The 16,450-nt window shown below is 51.7% G+C and overlaps 1 protein-coding gene across 2 annotated transcripts in view; it reads right to left on the bottom strand.

Moving 5' to 3' along the window:
• The window catches only part of LOC115848091 (phospholipid-transporting ATPase ABCA3), a 45,805-nt gene extending 30,453 nt beyond the window's left edge, over positions 1 to 15,352 (bottom strand). For both annotated transcript variants that reach the window (XM_030848460.3, XM_030848458.3), the window contains exons 1-6: positions 15,144 to 15,352; positions 6,331 to 6,401; positions 5,913 to 6,177; positions 4,888 to 5,015; positions 4,025 to 4,190; positions 1,158 to 1,417 (exon numbers count right to left, since the gene is read on the bottom strand). In XM_030848460.3, coding sequence (XP_030704320.1) covers positions 1,158 to 1,417; positions 4,025 to 4,190; positions 4,888 to 5,015; positions 5,913 to 6,177; positions 6,331 to 6,384 — 873 coding nt within the window. In that variant the 5' untranslated portion in view covers positions 6,385 to 6,401; positions 15,144 to 15,352. The remainder of the gene's footprint in view (positions 1 to 1,157; positions 1,418 to 4,024; positions 4,191 to 4,887; positions 5,016 to 5,912; positions 6,178 to 6,330; positions 6,402 to 15,143) is intronic.
• Between the last annotated feature and the right edge of the window lie 1,098 nt (positions 15,353 to 16,450).

Here is a 16,450-nt window from a genome sequence, read left to right as displayed (position 1 = left end):
CTCTAAACGTCCTTCCACTGGCACTGCAGACATTGCCAAAGGAAGAACTTCACATAAATTCTGGGTAATTCTGGCAGCGTCAGAGGTGAGAGCTTACAGAGGACACTATTCATCCAGATGTACATGGTTATGTCAGTGAGATGCCTGTGGAGCACACCTCACACACTTCCACACACTTCTCCATCCCCCACGACACTGCCTGACAGCTGGGCACCACAGCTGTCCTTGATCACATGCAAAGTTCGCTTCCTGCTCTCCATGTATGTGAACATTTGTCTTGTGTTGACCTACTGTTTCAACAGAAACAGAATTCAACCCGCATACGTAATTCAGAATTTCAGTACCCACATCAAAAAAATTTAAAGGGGGACTTCCCTGGCGGTCCAGTGGTTAGGATTCCGCGCTTTCACTGCCGAGGGCGCGAGTTCCATCCCTGGTCGGGGAGCTAAGATCCTGCAAGTCGTGTGGCGTGGCCAAAAAAAAAAAAGTTTAGGGACTACCCTGGTGGCACAGTGGTTAAGAATCCGCCTGCCAATGCAGGGGACACGGGTTCGAGCCCTGGTCTGGGAAGATCCCACATGCCGCGGAACAACTAAGCCTGTGCGCCACAGCTACTGAGCCTGTGCTCTACAGCCCGTGAGCCACAACTACTGAGCCTGCGAGCCACAACTACTGAAGCCCACATGCCTAGAGCCCATGCTCCGCAATAAGAGAAGCTACTGCAAAGAGAAGCCCACGCACCACAACGAAGAGTAGCCCCTGCTCACCACAACTAGAGAAAGCCCGCGCACAGCAACAAAGACCCACCCAATGCAGCCAAAAGAGTTTAAAGGAACAAATGAAATTAGTTTCAACAATGTATTTTACTTTACCTAATGTATCCAAAACACTGTCTTTTCAATGTTCAGTCCTTAACATACAGCACATGAACTACAGTGCTTTATCAGGGTTTTAAAAATCTGGACAGAACAGGCTTGATTTCAAAGAAGCCTGAGATGGGCTGAGCCATGTGGGCACTAGCCCCACGCCCAGCTGCCCTGGTGCCCCCAGTGCCCAGGAGCTGCCCCCACCTGATGACAGGACTCAGGACACGACAGCCCATGGCCACACTGTGCCCGGACTCAGGATCTCTCAAAGCCAAACGCAAACAGGGTTACCTTCAGTTTCCTCTCTTTCTCTTGCACGACAGCCCGGATGATGCTGAGTGAGGTGTAAGTGAAGCTCAGCATGAGCAGCAGGGGAAGCTGGTACTGGATGGCGACGAGGAAGGGGTCCGAGATAAAAGGCGGGTAAGGGAACCTCTTGGCGATCACGGTGAGCTTCTCAAACAGCTGGTGCGTGGAGGCGTTGGCGTGGTACTGCATGACAGCCCTGTCCACGGCATGCTGCACGGCCAGGAAGCCCTCACGGATATACCCTGAGTGCAGGAGCAGAGGACGTTCCGGCATGTGGGGTCGATACATGTGGGAGAAGCCAGGTCCTGGGTGCTGGTGCTCAGAGTGCTGAGGGCACTGAGCTGGTGAAGTGGCCTGGGGTTTCCTGCAGGCCTCCAGTTTGTAGGGGCCACCCTCGCTCTTTGGCTCGAGGCCCCTCCTTCCACCTTCCAAACCATCCAGGCAACATCTCTCTGACTGGCTTCCGTGTCATCACATCTTTCTCTGACTCTCTCTTCTGCCTCTCTTGCCCACTTTTAAGGACCTACTGGGATAATCGACAAGTCTTGTTCCCTTGAGACCAGCTGATCAGCAACTTTCATTCCATCCACCCTTGAGTTACCATCTCAAAGGGAGGCAGGAACCACAGACCAAAGGCCACCACTACACGACCTTTGTGTGCTTTGTGGTCCCTCCCTGCTGGCCCTTTCTGACTCCCCACATTTTTAAAGTGATAAGGGCCAGGGGGATACGATATTCCAGTCCACAGTGAGGCTTGTGAGAGGCTGAGCCTATGGAAGGAGTACGGCATAGCCTCAGGAGAGAGAAAGGCAGCCTGGATTCCTGATGTCCGAGCCCAGGGGACAGAGAGGGGACATGGGGTGCGGGTCTGGGTGGCGTGGGCACCCTCATTCCTAAAACAGTGACATTTAGAACACCTAACATCCTCCAACACAAAACTGTCAGCTGCCTGAGTTCAAGCTTCTAGAATAAAGAAAAGCAATTTTATGCCCACCCCACCCCCAGCACGAGGTCACCACATCTGTGCACTTCTACCACCTCCCTTGAGTAAGTAGTTTTATATGGCTGCAGAAATAGCAGGTGCTCAGTGAATCTTACCGCTCGTTGTGCTGGGTGGGGGTTTAGTTCTCATCTTCACTCTGACCCTGCAGAGTAGTGAACGACATCTTCATTGGACAAACGGGGCCACTGAGGCCCAGGGCGTTGAGCCACACAAAGGGGGAGGGGACAAAGCTGAGACGGGACCCTGGTCTCTTAGCTTCAAAGCCAGTGTCTTTCTCACGTCACAACGCCTCCCCCAGGAAACGTCCTGCCTGCCTCCTGCTCCCTAGTTGTTCTTCCATGAGGTTCTGCATGCTGCCATGGGGTCTTCACCACCACAACCTCTGCAGCTGCTCAGCACTGAGGCAAAGCCACCCTCTGTGATCAATCATGTCCCACTACTGAAGTTTTTATGATCATAAACAATGCTGTGGGGAACTTCTTTTGTGCCTCTGCATTTTCTCCTTCTTTCAGACTATTCCAGGGGCTTAATTTTTATCAGGGGTCTAAGGTATGGACATTCGGGGGTGGGCTTGGGGGGAACACTGGCCTAATTCTTGGAGGGCCTGCTGTGTGCCAGGTTCACATCCTTTCCACATCTCTTGGGGTCTTTGTGTTTTTTTTAAACTGATTTGGACTAAGGAATCATTTATAAAACAGAAGGTATTTACCCTTTGTCATCTGCTGGAATGTTTTCCCCAATCTCTTATTTGCTTTCAAAATTGGTGTTATGTCTTTTTCTCTTTTAGCAAATTTCAAGTTTGTACGTAGTGAAATCTGTCAGTCTTTTCCTTGGAGAACTTTTGCCTCTATCGCTTCCAAGCTTAGGAAATTGTCCCCACAAACAGGACGGACAGCCCCGCCCCAGGTCACACAGCCAGTGTCTCCTGCTGCTGGCCACAGGCAGTGGGCGTGGCAGCTGATGTGGCTTCTCCTCCTCTCCAGTTGGTGACCTGTCCAGGGCTTCATTCTGGGGCCTTGCACACTTCACCTTGCCTTGCTCGTCGTCTTAGCTCCTCTTTTGGATTTAAAATCTTTTCCTGGAACATTAGCCTGGTGATAGGGTCCTGGCACCAGAAATAAATCTAAATGCTGGCTGCCTCCTGCCTTCCTGGTGCTCTATTTAGGGCATTCCTGGGTCTTTTCATCAAAATCTCTAACAAGTTCTGCCTCTTGCAGACCTGGGAATTAATTCTGTGTTCTTTGCAACACCCAGGATGCCTCCTGGAGCCTGTAGCTGGGCCTCAGCTTGAGGGCATAGTCTAGTCCTGGGTCCCAGTTACTTGGTTCTAAGATGGAACCTTGGTCAGAGAAGACAAACAAGCCAACTACCTTCCAGAGTAACAGCGAACAGACCGACACACCCTCTGGCAATACAGTGAGCTGAGATCCGACTTCTGCAAACATTCCACTGACTCAATGAAACCACGGACAATTACACAAGGACAACAGAGCGTACAATGCCTATACAACTGTACAGAGAGAGGGGCAAGGAGAGAAGGGAAATGGAAAACCAAGCCCAAAAGACCCAATGCAAACTGAAGCTCCTTAAAAACTGAAATATAAATGTTTCATTCAACAGCACGTTTGCTGGGAAATAGGGAGACAGCCTTTGCTGTTTTCAAAGATTATTTTGCTTTTCAGAAGCCAGTTTTACTGGATGTTTTCTTCCTTCTCCTACAAAGAAGAAGGTCAAATAATCATAAAAAATCTTCCTCCAGAGAAATGCAAGATGGGTTTCCCCGACGTGATGATCATGAGCCAGCACCCCGGGGGAGGGAAGGAGACCCCCTAAAAGTGTTCCTCACCAGGTTCTCCGCCATCAGGGGATGTGGGTTCCCTTGGTCCTGGGCTGGGGAAGAGTGGAAAAAGGGAAGTGGTGTGCCAGCCTTCTGTCTCTCTCAGGAAAAAGGAGCCTGTCTGGGTCCACATGTAATTTCTTCGCGTGTAACTGAACCGTAAGTGATATTTCACCTACGGAAACAAAGAGAAAACCAAGTGCTCTAAGGGATCCAGCCAGAGGAGCAAACGTCTGCATCCAGTGGGAGGGTTGGGGGACCCTCATTACCGTGACCTCACCACTGCCCCAGCCCCCGCCAGTGTCTGGATCTCAGGAGGTCAGAGTGAGCGGTCCTGCCAGGGCACAGAGAGCCCAGGGGCACCTCTGCAGTGCTCTTCACCACCCTCTTCTGCCATTACCAATGGGAATTCCATGCATGACTCGTCACTGTTAACCAGTGCAGGGCCACCAGCGTGATGCTGAGGGACCTGACGGTTTCCCAGTCTTATTGCCACTGGGGCAACCAAAAAACCTTTCTTTTTGTTTGTTTGTTTAAATATGTAACAGAAATTCTAATGCCATATGGTGCTAAGTCCCGAGTATCTGCTACTTTCCTACTTGTCCTATTTGACTCTGTCAAAGGAGACCTGTAACGCCTTTCACAAAACGAGAGGACAAAGAGGGGCCACAGCAATGGTCTACAGCCACTTTCTTCAGACACGCGAGGTTTCTAAACCGCTCTGGCCTGATGGGTCAAACTCCATCAGGGCCCCTCAGTGGGCTGAGAGGTGATTCTGGACCCAAGGGGAAAGTCGCATTTGCTCCCAGGCAGGCAGAGCGTCTCTGGCTCCTGGGGGAGGAAGCTTGGCTCCGTGGGGCTGGGGTCCTCACCGCCAGCGGCAGGGGATCCCTGCTGTGGTTGAAGGCATGCTCGAACACCACGGCGGCCAGCACGTTGGCAGAGCGGTTGTCGTACCTGACGTAGTCCTCAAAGTCCTTTTCGGAGGGGAAGCCGCGAGCTGTGGGGAGGAGGGGGGCCCAGAGTTGCCCAATCGTCCACTCTGCTTGAGAAAGCTGGACCTTCAGATAAAGGACTAAAGCTTACAAGTTTCTCTAGGGCTTTGTAAACCTTTCCTAAGACTCGAGGAGGCTTTTGTTTTTGGCAGAGACGGGCTGCGGTGAAGACTGGCAGAACCTCACCATCGAAGCCGGCCCTGGGCATCTAGAAGCTGAGAGCTGGAGCAGGGCCCCTCCATGTGGGCAGCTGCCCTGCCCTGAGCTCTGCAGCCAGCATCAGTTTCTCTCATAACCATAATGGTGGGCTTTAAAAATTCAAGTGGACACTAATGTATAGTCTGTTCAACAACCTCTCTCACCCAGACCCCATTTCACATAAAGGGTTTGACTATAATCACATAGTGAGGGACCAGGGATCTTCCCCTAAGTGTTTGCTACACTGAATTAAACAGGCCACAGTGCCAAAATCAAGAGGGAGAGGAAAAGGGATAATACTTTCTATTCTGAATGCAAAGACCTAGCGAGGGTGACTGGCACATTTCCTGGGAATGGCCCTCAGCAGGCTTCTTGATGACCTTTATCAGAGCTGTCCTCCCAAAACCATATCCCAGAAGAGATTCCTGGCACCGGGGCCTTGCCCTCATAATTAAACAGCTTTGTGGGGTATGTGGACGCCATCCCCAGCCCCTGAATAGCCAGGGGCTGTAAACTGTCACACACACTGCTTCCCACAGCCGTCATAACCCTGGTCCCTGTTGCAATGAGACATGACACAGGGATTTGCGGGCCGTGCGGCCACTACAGGGCAGACTGCATTGCCTGCTGCCCGGCTCCCCGCCTGGCCAGTCCCTGCCCCAAAGCCCAAGTCCCGCAGCACTACTGAGTCCCCGACAACTCACCTCTCATGTTGATCACCAGCATCCTCCTCACTGTCTCCACAACGGTCCTCACGGCGTCACTCTGGGATGGGATGTAGGCGAGCTCCCAGGCGGCTCCCGGTGGCGGGAAGCTGAAGAACAGTGGCAGCTCTCGGATGGACTGGCCGGGGTAGAGGGTGGCATTGGGCACGTTCTCTGACTGGATCTTCAGGCGAAGCCAAATCAGGATCCCAGAAAACAGCAAGGGCAGGAAGAGCTCCAAGATGGTCACCAGGACCTTCCGCTTCTAAAGAGCAATGGAAACCGAGGGCTGAGGAGTGCGAGGTGGAGGCGAGGGGCTCCTGGAGCCCCTCCCACTGATGCCCCCTCTTGCTGACACCCCCTCTGCCAGGCCCCTCTCGCCCTTCCCCCTGCAGCATGCCCCCAGGGCCGGACCCACCTGCAAAGTGTAGTTCTTCCAGAGCAGGAGCGCCAGCTGCCTGAGCACCGCCATCCTTGCCAGAAGGGCCGCTAGTTGTGGACCAAAGACAAAAAGGGTGTTGGTTCAGGTTTGCGAATTGTGTTTGGGGAAGGCAGGGAGAGTGGGGGAGAGTCAGTCCTGAGACACAGACCCTCCACTTCTCCTCACCTTCTTTTGTCCCAGCCTAACTCAGAACAGCTCCCCAGAGGGAGAGGCCAGTTCTACTCTGTTCAAGGAACACACGCCCTTTTAGGAAGCTGACTTTGTTTCTTCTGGAAACAGGAGATGAACGGCAGGGCTGGTAGATGCAACGTGGCCAATGGAATGGCAATCATTCGATGAATGCTATTCAGATGTTCTCTGTGGTTCGTATGAATGTGCTATTTCTTAGCAAAAACTCAGGCTGATGGAATTCCCCTCCCGGACTGCTTTATTCTCCACCATCACAGAACAGTAAAAGGAAACTCAGCCCAGTATCCTGGCTGCGGGCTGATTTCTAAGACCTGGAGAGGGCTGTGGGGGAGCAGGGGAGGAGCCTGGGGTGAGGGCCCTCAGTGGCCTTAACCCAGGGGCAGACACAGCAGGCGAGGTGGACGCGTGGGCGGCAGGATGGCATGTACTCTCCCACCTTGAACCCTGAGAACCAGTTTTTCCTGCTTTAACTGTGAGCAGTGGTCTGTGAGCCTCCACACGACACTGGTCATTTTCCTCCAGAGAAAATCTACTCTATGTCAGGTATGAATGTTATATTTAAATCTGGCACGTATGGCTGGGAAAATCTGCTGAGACTAATTATCAAACACAGTGACAGCAGAAACAAGAACAGAGCTTTATAAAGGTCTTCCTCAATTTAGGGAAATCTATGTCATGAGACTGCAGTGTGAGAAGCAGAGACACGGAGCCACACTAACCTCTAGAGAAGGAGGGAGTTGGAGTTAGCTCAGGAAGACCCCAGGACGCTCATGACTAGAAGCACCTAGTTCTGTAAGCTGCGGGCATGAATGCCGAGGCTGGACCTGAGGTGGGCAGCGAGGGCGGCAGAGGAGGGGAGGCCCTGGAGAGCTCCTGGTCACCGTCTGCGCCAAGTATGCAGATGGAGCGGAGAGGGGCCCTCCACAGCTCACGGTCCTTCAGGTGGGGAGAAGCATCTGTGACTCACAGGAAAGAGTCCTGAGTGCAGTGAGCCAGCTCCACACTCAGGTCGATACTAACCCAACACCATCCATTAGGCGCGTCAGGACGGCACGGACAAATGGCTGGTAAATCCTTCATTAGTTAACCTGCTCTAACACTATGGCCCAAAGAACCCATCTCGAGACCCAGTGCGCATGGAGCGAGAGCTTGTTTTTTTTTTTTGAAACAGCCAGTTTTGCTTTTGACTTCAGTTAGCTGAAAAATCATTTCCATTAAAGCTCATTTTTAAATTAAACTCTCGCTTTTAAAAAAAAGATGTAGCTGTCCATATCTGCCTAAAAGTAGTTCCTCAAAATTTAAGCTTTAAAGGGCACTCAATAAATATTAGTAGAAAACACAACTGCAAGAAGTTATTTACAAATTAACTTAAAATATGGCTTTTATTTTATTTAACCATATGGTTAAAATATGGGGAGATTAAAGCTAAAATAGCAATGAAGGGCTATTAAGTGGCAACTTAATAAATTATCCAAATTCTTTTAAAATTAATAAGGTGGAAAAACCTGTCTTAAAATCAGTCGTAGACAGTTAATAAAAGAGCAGTAGTGTAATGTTACCCACGAAGGCCTACGGCCTATGAACAGTTTCAAGAAGTGGTTTAGGCTAAGAGGGGAAAGCAGTGCCTCCAACGGAGCTGATCATCCCCACAGCAGGCTGATGGGTGCCTGTCTTGGCAGAGATGAAGGTTCTTTCTCTACCAAGAGGGGAATGTGAAAAGGTCACAGTTCAAAGAAGTCTTCTGGTCAGAGAAGTCGATGACTTCCTTTTCCGGAAAAGTCTGGTCAAGAAAGGACAGGTCCCCACGCTTAATCCCACCTCTCTAGGCCCAGAGGGGTGGGCAGGGCAGGGAGACAGACCGTCCGCCTTCCCACTAGGACAACACCAGACAGCAACACCGGGGAACTGACCTGAGTCCTGACAGAGGCTCCTGGCTGAGGCTTTCCTCTGGGGCTATGGGAGGTCTGGCTGGGAGAAAGCGGCCCTGCACAGAGGGCTCTGGGGTGGGGCCGGTAGGCCTCTGGAGTGCGGTGGGCTGACCTTGGAGCTCGGGAGCACTGACGCCTCACAGGATATCAGGAAGGGCCTGGGGCTCGTTGGCATGACGCTCCGGCCACCTTTGGGCAAATGGAGGGTGCCAGAGCATAATTTAAAAAATAATCATAAAACGCCTCTCACCGAGGTAGGAAATCGAAGTGCAAAATACACTGTAAGCATGTTACTTAAGCAAAGCCAAGTCCAATATCAAAGAAACATGGATTTCAGGAATCAGAGAACTCTGGGGTGGCTTTTGTTCTCTCCTGGTACAATAAACTGTAAGAAGCTTTTATTTTATATACTTTTATATTTATAGAGCCTCCTAATCCAGCCCTAACTTCTGGTACCATCACCCTTTCAAAACTAAGAAACTAGGAGGAAGTGCCTAACCCAGGATCACACAGGAAGCAAGGCACACACCCAGGATCTGAGCTTCCTAGTTTGTGTTTTTACCACTACACCCCTACAGTCTGTGTATCCTAAAAGCAGCAAACATCTTTATAAAGTCTTTATGTATTTCTCCCAGAACCTAACATTAGAAATCAAAAAGAAAAAATATCCCTTGAGCCCCACCGCCTTAACAGACATCATACGTGTTTCTGTCTCCCCAAGGCACCCAGCTCTTTGCTCTGTGCCTGCCATGCTCTATCTGAAGTCTCACTAAATGCCATACTCGTGTCTGTTCAGTTTGAGCAGAAAAGGAATTTAAAGGAGGAGATTCCCAGAATTACAAAATCTGGGAAGCTTTCTGGTTGCGACAGCAAATGTACACGAGGAAAGGAAGTTAAAGTTCCTCAAAACACTTAAGACCGCGGCACTCAGAGTCCCTCAGAAGTGGCGGGGGTTGCGATCCAGAACCAGCCCAGGCGGGTCCACTCCAAAGCAACCGCTCGCAAAGCCCCACAAGAACGTCTGAGGACTTCTCCCAAGGCTCACTTCACTCCTCCCAGGACAGAGCCGGGAAGGGAAGGGAAAGCTCTTTTTACCACGGAAAGGCGTGTTTGCTTACCGTTAAAATATTAAACATTACACAAATCATTGAGTATTTCAATGTTTGGTTTTCAGGTGAGCAGTGGAGCTGGTCCAGAGTGAGTGCCTATTGTGGGCTGCTAACTTCTGAGAACTCTTCTTTTTTTAAATATTTATTTTTTTGGCCACACCAGGTCTTAGTCGTGGCATGTGGGATCTAGCTCCCTGACCAGGGATCGAACCTGGGCCCCCTGCATTGGGAGCATGGAGTCTTAACCACTGGACTAGCAAGGAAGTCCCTAAGAACTCTCTTGATGTCACACGGGATTCCTCTGAAAATGGCTGTCCCGGTTTGGGAAATGGTTGTCCTAGTTTGGGAGCACTGTGCTGGGTGCTTGCCACTGCGTGTTGAGTCCCGACAGCTCTGCTTCCTGATTTGGGTATTTTTTTCATTATGGGCTTGAATATGTCCTCCAGTTTCTATGTGCCCAAGCAAAAGAAGCTTTTATTTCTGCATATACAGAACAGAATGGTGGTAACGCTTCTGGAAAGATCACTGCTGAGTGGGCCTCAAGGCCAGCAAGCAGAAGTGGACGGAGCCCCGAGGCCAGGCACATGCTGTTATGTCACGTGTCCTGTCGTATCCCGAGCTCGGTGCCTTTCCTACCACGGAAGCCGTCAGCACAGGCCTGGGGGAAGTCATGGCTGGGAGGGAGGGGGTCTCAGTAAGGTCAAGGCAGACATCTTGCTGTCACACAGACAGCAGACAACCAGGGCTCTGCCCTCTTGACCACACATGTGGAACAGAGAGATGCCCTTGGTGGTGGTGCTCGCTGGGACTTGGCACTTTTCCTGAAGACTGAGGTGGGTGAGGACCCATTTCAGCTAGGAAAGCATTTCCTTCTCACACGGGGAGCCCACAACAGTCAGCGGTGTTAAGTCTACGTGTGTACACGCTGCAGAAGGCATGATAGGTACTTCACGTTTGCTGGTAGAATCTGTGGTTTTTTAGGATACACAAAACAAAAAAGCATCTACTCATCCAACTAACATTTGCCAAGTACTTACTGTGTGATAGGCACTTATACCAGGCACTAAAGATCTGGAAATGAAAATCACAGTGTTCTTAATCCAAGGAGTTCACAGTCTGCACATGCTTGCATGTACTGTAATCACTATAACTGAAGCCAAATGAAGCATCATGAGATTCTGGAGATCAGGATTCTGTGTGTATGTGTAAGACAGGGTGAGCTCTGGGAAGGCTCCCAGAAACAGGTGACACAGGAGACCAGTCTCGGGTTTCTTGTTAGTTGAGGTAGGGAGGGCATTATAGGATCATGAAGAAATGAAAGAGTGTGTGGGGGGAACAGCAAGTAATTCTGAGTGGCTGGGGAGGAGCACCAGGGACGGAGCCAGAAGGGGAAGCCGACCAAGGCCTTGGATGCCGTGCCAAGAAGGGAGCAGGGGTAGGGGTGGGATGGGGGGTGGGGAGGGGATCCAAAAGTGCAGTAATTCTGCTCGAGGGTGTTCTGTTTTGCTTATAATCTTTTACCCAGTACATGATCTTTTAAATTGTGAAAATATCTAATTCAGTGGATTCTGCAGGTGAATGTCCAAATACCAATAAGCACTGTAAAAAATAGGCTGAAAATAGCAGGCACATTTATAGAGGGTGGTTCCCACCAGTGAACCCCACTATTGGTCTTCAAGTGGGATGAGCAAGACAATCTGCTACAGTAAAGGAATGGCAAGAAATTCTACTTTAAAAATGAGGAAAAATTGGTTTTACTAATATTTAACACATGAATGCACCCTGGCACTCTTGCTGGCCTGTGTGTCAGCAGCCACAGCATCCTGACAGAGGAGGGGCTCTGTGACACGTGGGTGATGACTGGCCCTCGCCCGCTAGTTTACTTTAAGTCTCTCAGGTGTGTTGGAGTTTACATGCTTTGGGATATCATGGTTGTGGTCAATTAAAAAAAAAAAAGACTCAAATAGCTAAAGCTTTACAATACTTTGCAGTGATCTGGGGAGTTGTGAATACCTGGTTATCTTGTGACTTAGAACTTAAGGAGGAAATACATATTTTCTTTCATGAGAAGTGTCAAACCTGGAAACCTTTTTCTTTTTTTATTCAATGACAAATGAGCGCAGCAGCGTGTGAGCTAGCTTACTGGTTTTAAGCCAATGCACTCAAATCTGTCCCTTCCAGGAAAAGGTGACAATGCATGAGTTACAGCTTTTCAAAATAATCTGTGCCAAGAACAGAGCATTTATGAAAACAGACGTTTGGCGATGTTTCCACAGGTGTGTGACTGTATTGCCAAGGATGTGGCAAGTGCGCCATCCACATGAACACTGACACCTGCACAGCAAAAGCTTTGGGAACCAGGACTTTCACCTCCCCTGATAGCCCCTGAACACTTAGCAGCCCAGATTCATCAAGAGCCCTCAAATGACTGGCAGGTGGGATTGAAAAACAAGTACCAGACGCACAGCAAGTCTGCATGCCTCCCTGAGGTTCACTGTGCTTACCTGTGAACCCCTCAAGAACCAGGAACTGAAATAAACAGAAGTCAGAACCACACCTTCAAATGCTGGACTCAGGTTTCACCGAGTTTATAAATAGGATGTAGACTTGATCACATGGCTTTCTTTTAAAAACAGCACACATTTGTATAATAGATTATGTACTATTGATACACTGAAAAATTTAATCGTGTTCACTTCGCCTCTCATCCACTTAATAGGTCTTTATTTGTATGTGTTTCTATGTCCATGATATTCAAGACAGTAGTATATGGCTTTCTTTTATAATAAATAAATAAAACGTATTGTGGTGCATGCTCAATTCTTTTACATATAGCAGTGAACAGGAAAAAAGCTTGTGGACAACTTATTTACAGAAATGACCCTTGTGTGGTTAAGGTGGGAACAAATGCCACAAGCCGCAGTCGTTGTCCAAGAGCCCCATGAGGCCAGGTTCAAGGCCATGGTCATTTGCATTGGGAGGCCCAGATGGAGACCTAGTTTACAGGTCTCACACTCAATGCCACCACCTGTGCTGTCCTGGGTCAGGGCGGCGGGCTCCTCAGAATCATGTGGCTCTGAGTTTACACTGGAGCTCCTGGCAGGGAGTGGTGGGGTATATTTTTGAGCCAAAGGTGTGGCCCAGAGGAGGCTATCAGGAGAGAGTTCTACAAAATCTGTGCCACTGCCTGCTCTCCTAACCCCTGCTGCAGCCTCGGGCCCATTCCCCGTCCTGCTAGCCTTCTGCCTCTCTAGGTGTAGGAAACGAGGTAAGGAGGCAATTGAGAATCCCCAGAGAGAGGTAACCATGGATCTTCTTCAACAAGCAAGGCAGCAAGCTCATTACTCAGCTCCTGCAACCACACTTATCTGCCCGTTGACTCCAAATCTCTCCAAATGTGGCGAACGACTCAGCCAGTCGGAGCGACAGGCACTGTCCAAGTCTCCCAGGACAGGGACTGCCACACCTTACACTTTCCCGGGAGTGTGTGGGCCTTCTGTGGTTTTGTCGGCTTGGAGTATCACCCACCATTCCCATCTCTACTTTCTGAAATCCTTCCTATCATTTCCCAGTCCAGGTCTGGCTCCTCTGTGAAGCCGCCACCGACAACCCTGACTGGTTCAGGGGTTCTTTGTCTTGGCTTCACAATGGAATCTTCTGGGATAATTTAAGACAGAAACTGATGCTGGAGGCCCACCCCTGGAGATTCTGGGCTGTGGCCTGGGCATGGGACTCTTTCCCGGGTGATTCTAACATGCAGTCAGGGTTGAAACCTTCTGCTCTTGTCGAAAGCCATCCCTCCACCTTTGCATACTTGAGGCAGCTTTTCTGGATGTCTCATGTAGCACTTATCTCTTTCTGTCTTAGGTCAGTTACTTGTGAATAAATCATCTCTTTAGCTCCATCCTAAGGTCCCCGATCGTGCACAGAGCCTTGCCCATCATTCTCCCCAGAGTTCTAGAATGCTCCCCGCCCCATAACAGACTCAATAGCAGAGGAGTCTACTGCTGTTTCAGGAAGCAGGGCTGGAAAAGAAACTGTCAACTAGGGAGTCTTACCTGGGCTTTCCCAGTTGAGACTAAGTTAAAACAGGTTCCCACGGACTGCCTGGCATATGCACTGTGGAAAGCTAGTAACTCAGAAAAAAAAAAAACAAAAAACCAACAGCTTTAGCTCCCTCTCTTGTTCCAAAAGGCTGTTTCAACAGAATGATGATAGATCACCTTAAAGAAGGAAAGATGTCATCCTGTTTGTCAAATATAGTAAGCAAGTGTTCAATTAAAAAAACCAAACAAACCTCTGAGAAGTTAAAAAGGTGTGGGGATTCCCATGGCATCCATTTTTACCTGTTTTCCCTTTCTTTTACTTTTCCAATGATGTTAACTTTCTAAAGGAAAACATCCTTAACCTTTTCACATTTACAAAAGGCAGCATCAAAATGTTCTGAATCAAATGATATAGCTGCTCAGGAGAAAAGAGCATAACTCTTCCACTTGCACCTTGCCTGGATTTCCACACTGCTACAGGGTGTCATCCACTTCTTCAGCAAGCGTTCCTTCAGTGCCTCTCATGTGCCAGGTGCTGGCTATGTGCTAGAAGTGCAAGCCCCACAAGAGACAATCTGTGCCTTCAGGGAGCTCACAGATCAGGAGGCAAAGGGGCAAACAGAAACAACCCTATCAGGTAACAGGCTTTAATTAGGCAACGTCCAAGGAAGTGAGGAGGGGCATTCATGCATGCGACAAATATGCACTAAGCATGTGTCCTAAGCACTCATTTAGGAGATAGTCCCTGCCCTCATGAAGCTTATAGTCTAGTTCAGGAAGGAGCCAACACCTATGTAAACACAAATTCATACCAAGTACAGACTGACCATGGGCACCAGGGCTGTTGCAGGCCCTTCTGCCTAGACCAGGAGGTCCCTTTCCTTCTGTCCCCCACACAACTCCCACCACTAACAGTGGACCACTGGACCCCCATTCTGAGGCTCATGAGAAGGCGGGTTTGGGAGCAGGGCGGACTCCGTTACGGGGATGCATTCCCACCCACACTGGGAATCTCTGCACCGAGAGATGAGCCAGCAGCATCCTTGGCGGGCCTGCCTCAGCTCCCCAGCCTGTGATGCCGCCTGGCTTTAGCAGGCAAGTGCTCAAACTGTCTGCCGGGTGAAGGCCAGCGGGTCTTAGCGTGGTAAATGTCTGTCCACCCTCCTCGCCTCGGCACAAAGGATTCCACAACGATTCTAGCTCCGGGAAGGTAACGTTTCCCCAAGGGGGGGCCGGCTTTGGGGAAATGCCTGAGGGGATGAGGACACGCCCAGAGGCTCGCGCCGAGGGGAAGCCTGAGTCAGGGCGGCCTTGCACTGCTGGGAGATGCACCTGCTGCGCCGCCGGAGGAGACCGCGGGCAGGGCGGGGGCCGGGCAGGGCCGCGGGAGGGGCCGGGTGCCCGGCCGGGGAGGGCGGCAGCCCGCGGTGGGGAGGGGGCCCCGGGCGGGGAAGCGGCCCCCGAATCTCGAGCCTTGGGAGCCAGCGCGCGCGAGCGGCGGGTTCTGGGACACTCACCGACCCTTAGCGCCCGGGCGGCAGCGGCCGGGGCGCTGCCCTCTCGCGGGGTCCCCTCCCTCGGCTCCCGGCTCTGCTCTGGCCTCGCGGCGGCGGCGACCGCTGCTGACAACTGCTAGGCCGCCACGGCGGGGAGGGGGCGCCTGAGACCCGCGACTAGCAGAGGACCGGGCCGCTCGGGGTCCTGCAGGAGGCGCCCCTCGGCCGGCCCGCGCATGCGCAGTGTGCCGCCCTGCGGGTGCCAGCCCCGCCCCGGGACGCCCCGCCCCGCCCCGCCCCTGATCGCGCGTGCATAGGGCTCAGCGCGCCCGCTACAAGGCCGGCAGGAGGGGCGACACGCGGGAGTCTGGGCGAGGGCTGGATCCGGTAGGAGAATCGCGTGGTCCGTAGGGACTTACAGGCGGCTGAAGTAGTCTTCGCCCGAACCTCTGCCTTCCCTGGCCATCCTCCATTTGCCCTCCAGCACTGTCTTTCTGTTGGGCGCCGTACACCTCACGGAGGGAGGGCGCTTTGCTGCCTCAGGCCTGGCACGAACGCTGCTGGGCGGAAGAGGCCCTGGGGGTGGACCTTCCTAGGAAATTTCTAGAAAACGACCCTGGGGTGGGCAGGACGGCCCAGCGTCCCTGAGTGTGGCCGCGGTCCCGGGGCGCAGTTCAGAGGGGCAGGGAGGCCTCGGGGTCACCTCAGGCAGGAGGGTCGAGAGTCAGGGTCAGGGTTACCTCAGGAGGGTCACGGGTCGGGTCGGGTCGGGGTTCCCTGAAGCAGGGAGAGTTGTGAGGCTGGGTTGGGGGTCACCTTGGACGGGAGGGTCCCGAGGCCCGACAGGGATCACCGGGGGCGGAGGGTCTCGAGGCGTGGGCGGCGCGTGGCTAACAGTCCACGCGGGCTGGCCCCTCGGCTCCCGACTGCCCAGGTCGTGAGCGCCGCCAGCGGCCCATCATTTCCGAGGATCCTCCCGCGGCCCGACGTGCACCTGCCGGCTGGCTGCCCAACTGACCTGCTTCCCTCTGCCCAGCCTCTGGCGGCTCCTGGTTGAGGTGGCGGCTCCTGGTTGAGGTCGCCGTCCCAGGACGCCGCCTGCTGACCAGCCAGGCCCCGCCACCGCTCCAAGCGCGCCTCTGGAATGAGGACAAGACTGACTGAATCGTAAAGTAATGACCCAATTCGGGAGGCAGACCTCAGCCCCCCAAGACTGTTTATGGATTAGTGATAAGAGTGTCTCAGTGCCCCATTTGTTTACTTAACATCTTTTATTATCTGAAGTAGTGTTATTTACTTGTTTGTTTATTTTTTTCTGTCTCTCACCA

Source organism: Globicephala melas, chromosome 15 (assembly GCF_963455315.2).
Source record: "Globicephala melas chromosome 15, mGloMel1.2, whole genome shotgun sequence".
NCBI lineage: Eukaryota > Metazoa > Chordata > Mammalia > Artiodactyla > Delphinidae > Globicephala > Globicephala melas.
This window is presented reverse-complemented; position numbering and strand designations above follow the sequence as displayed.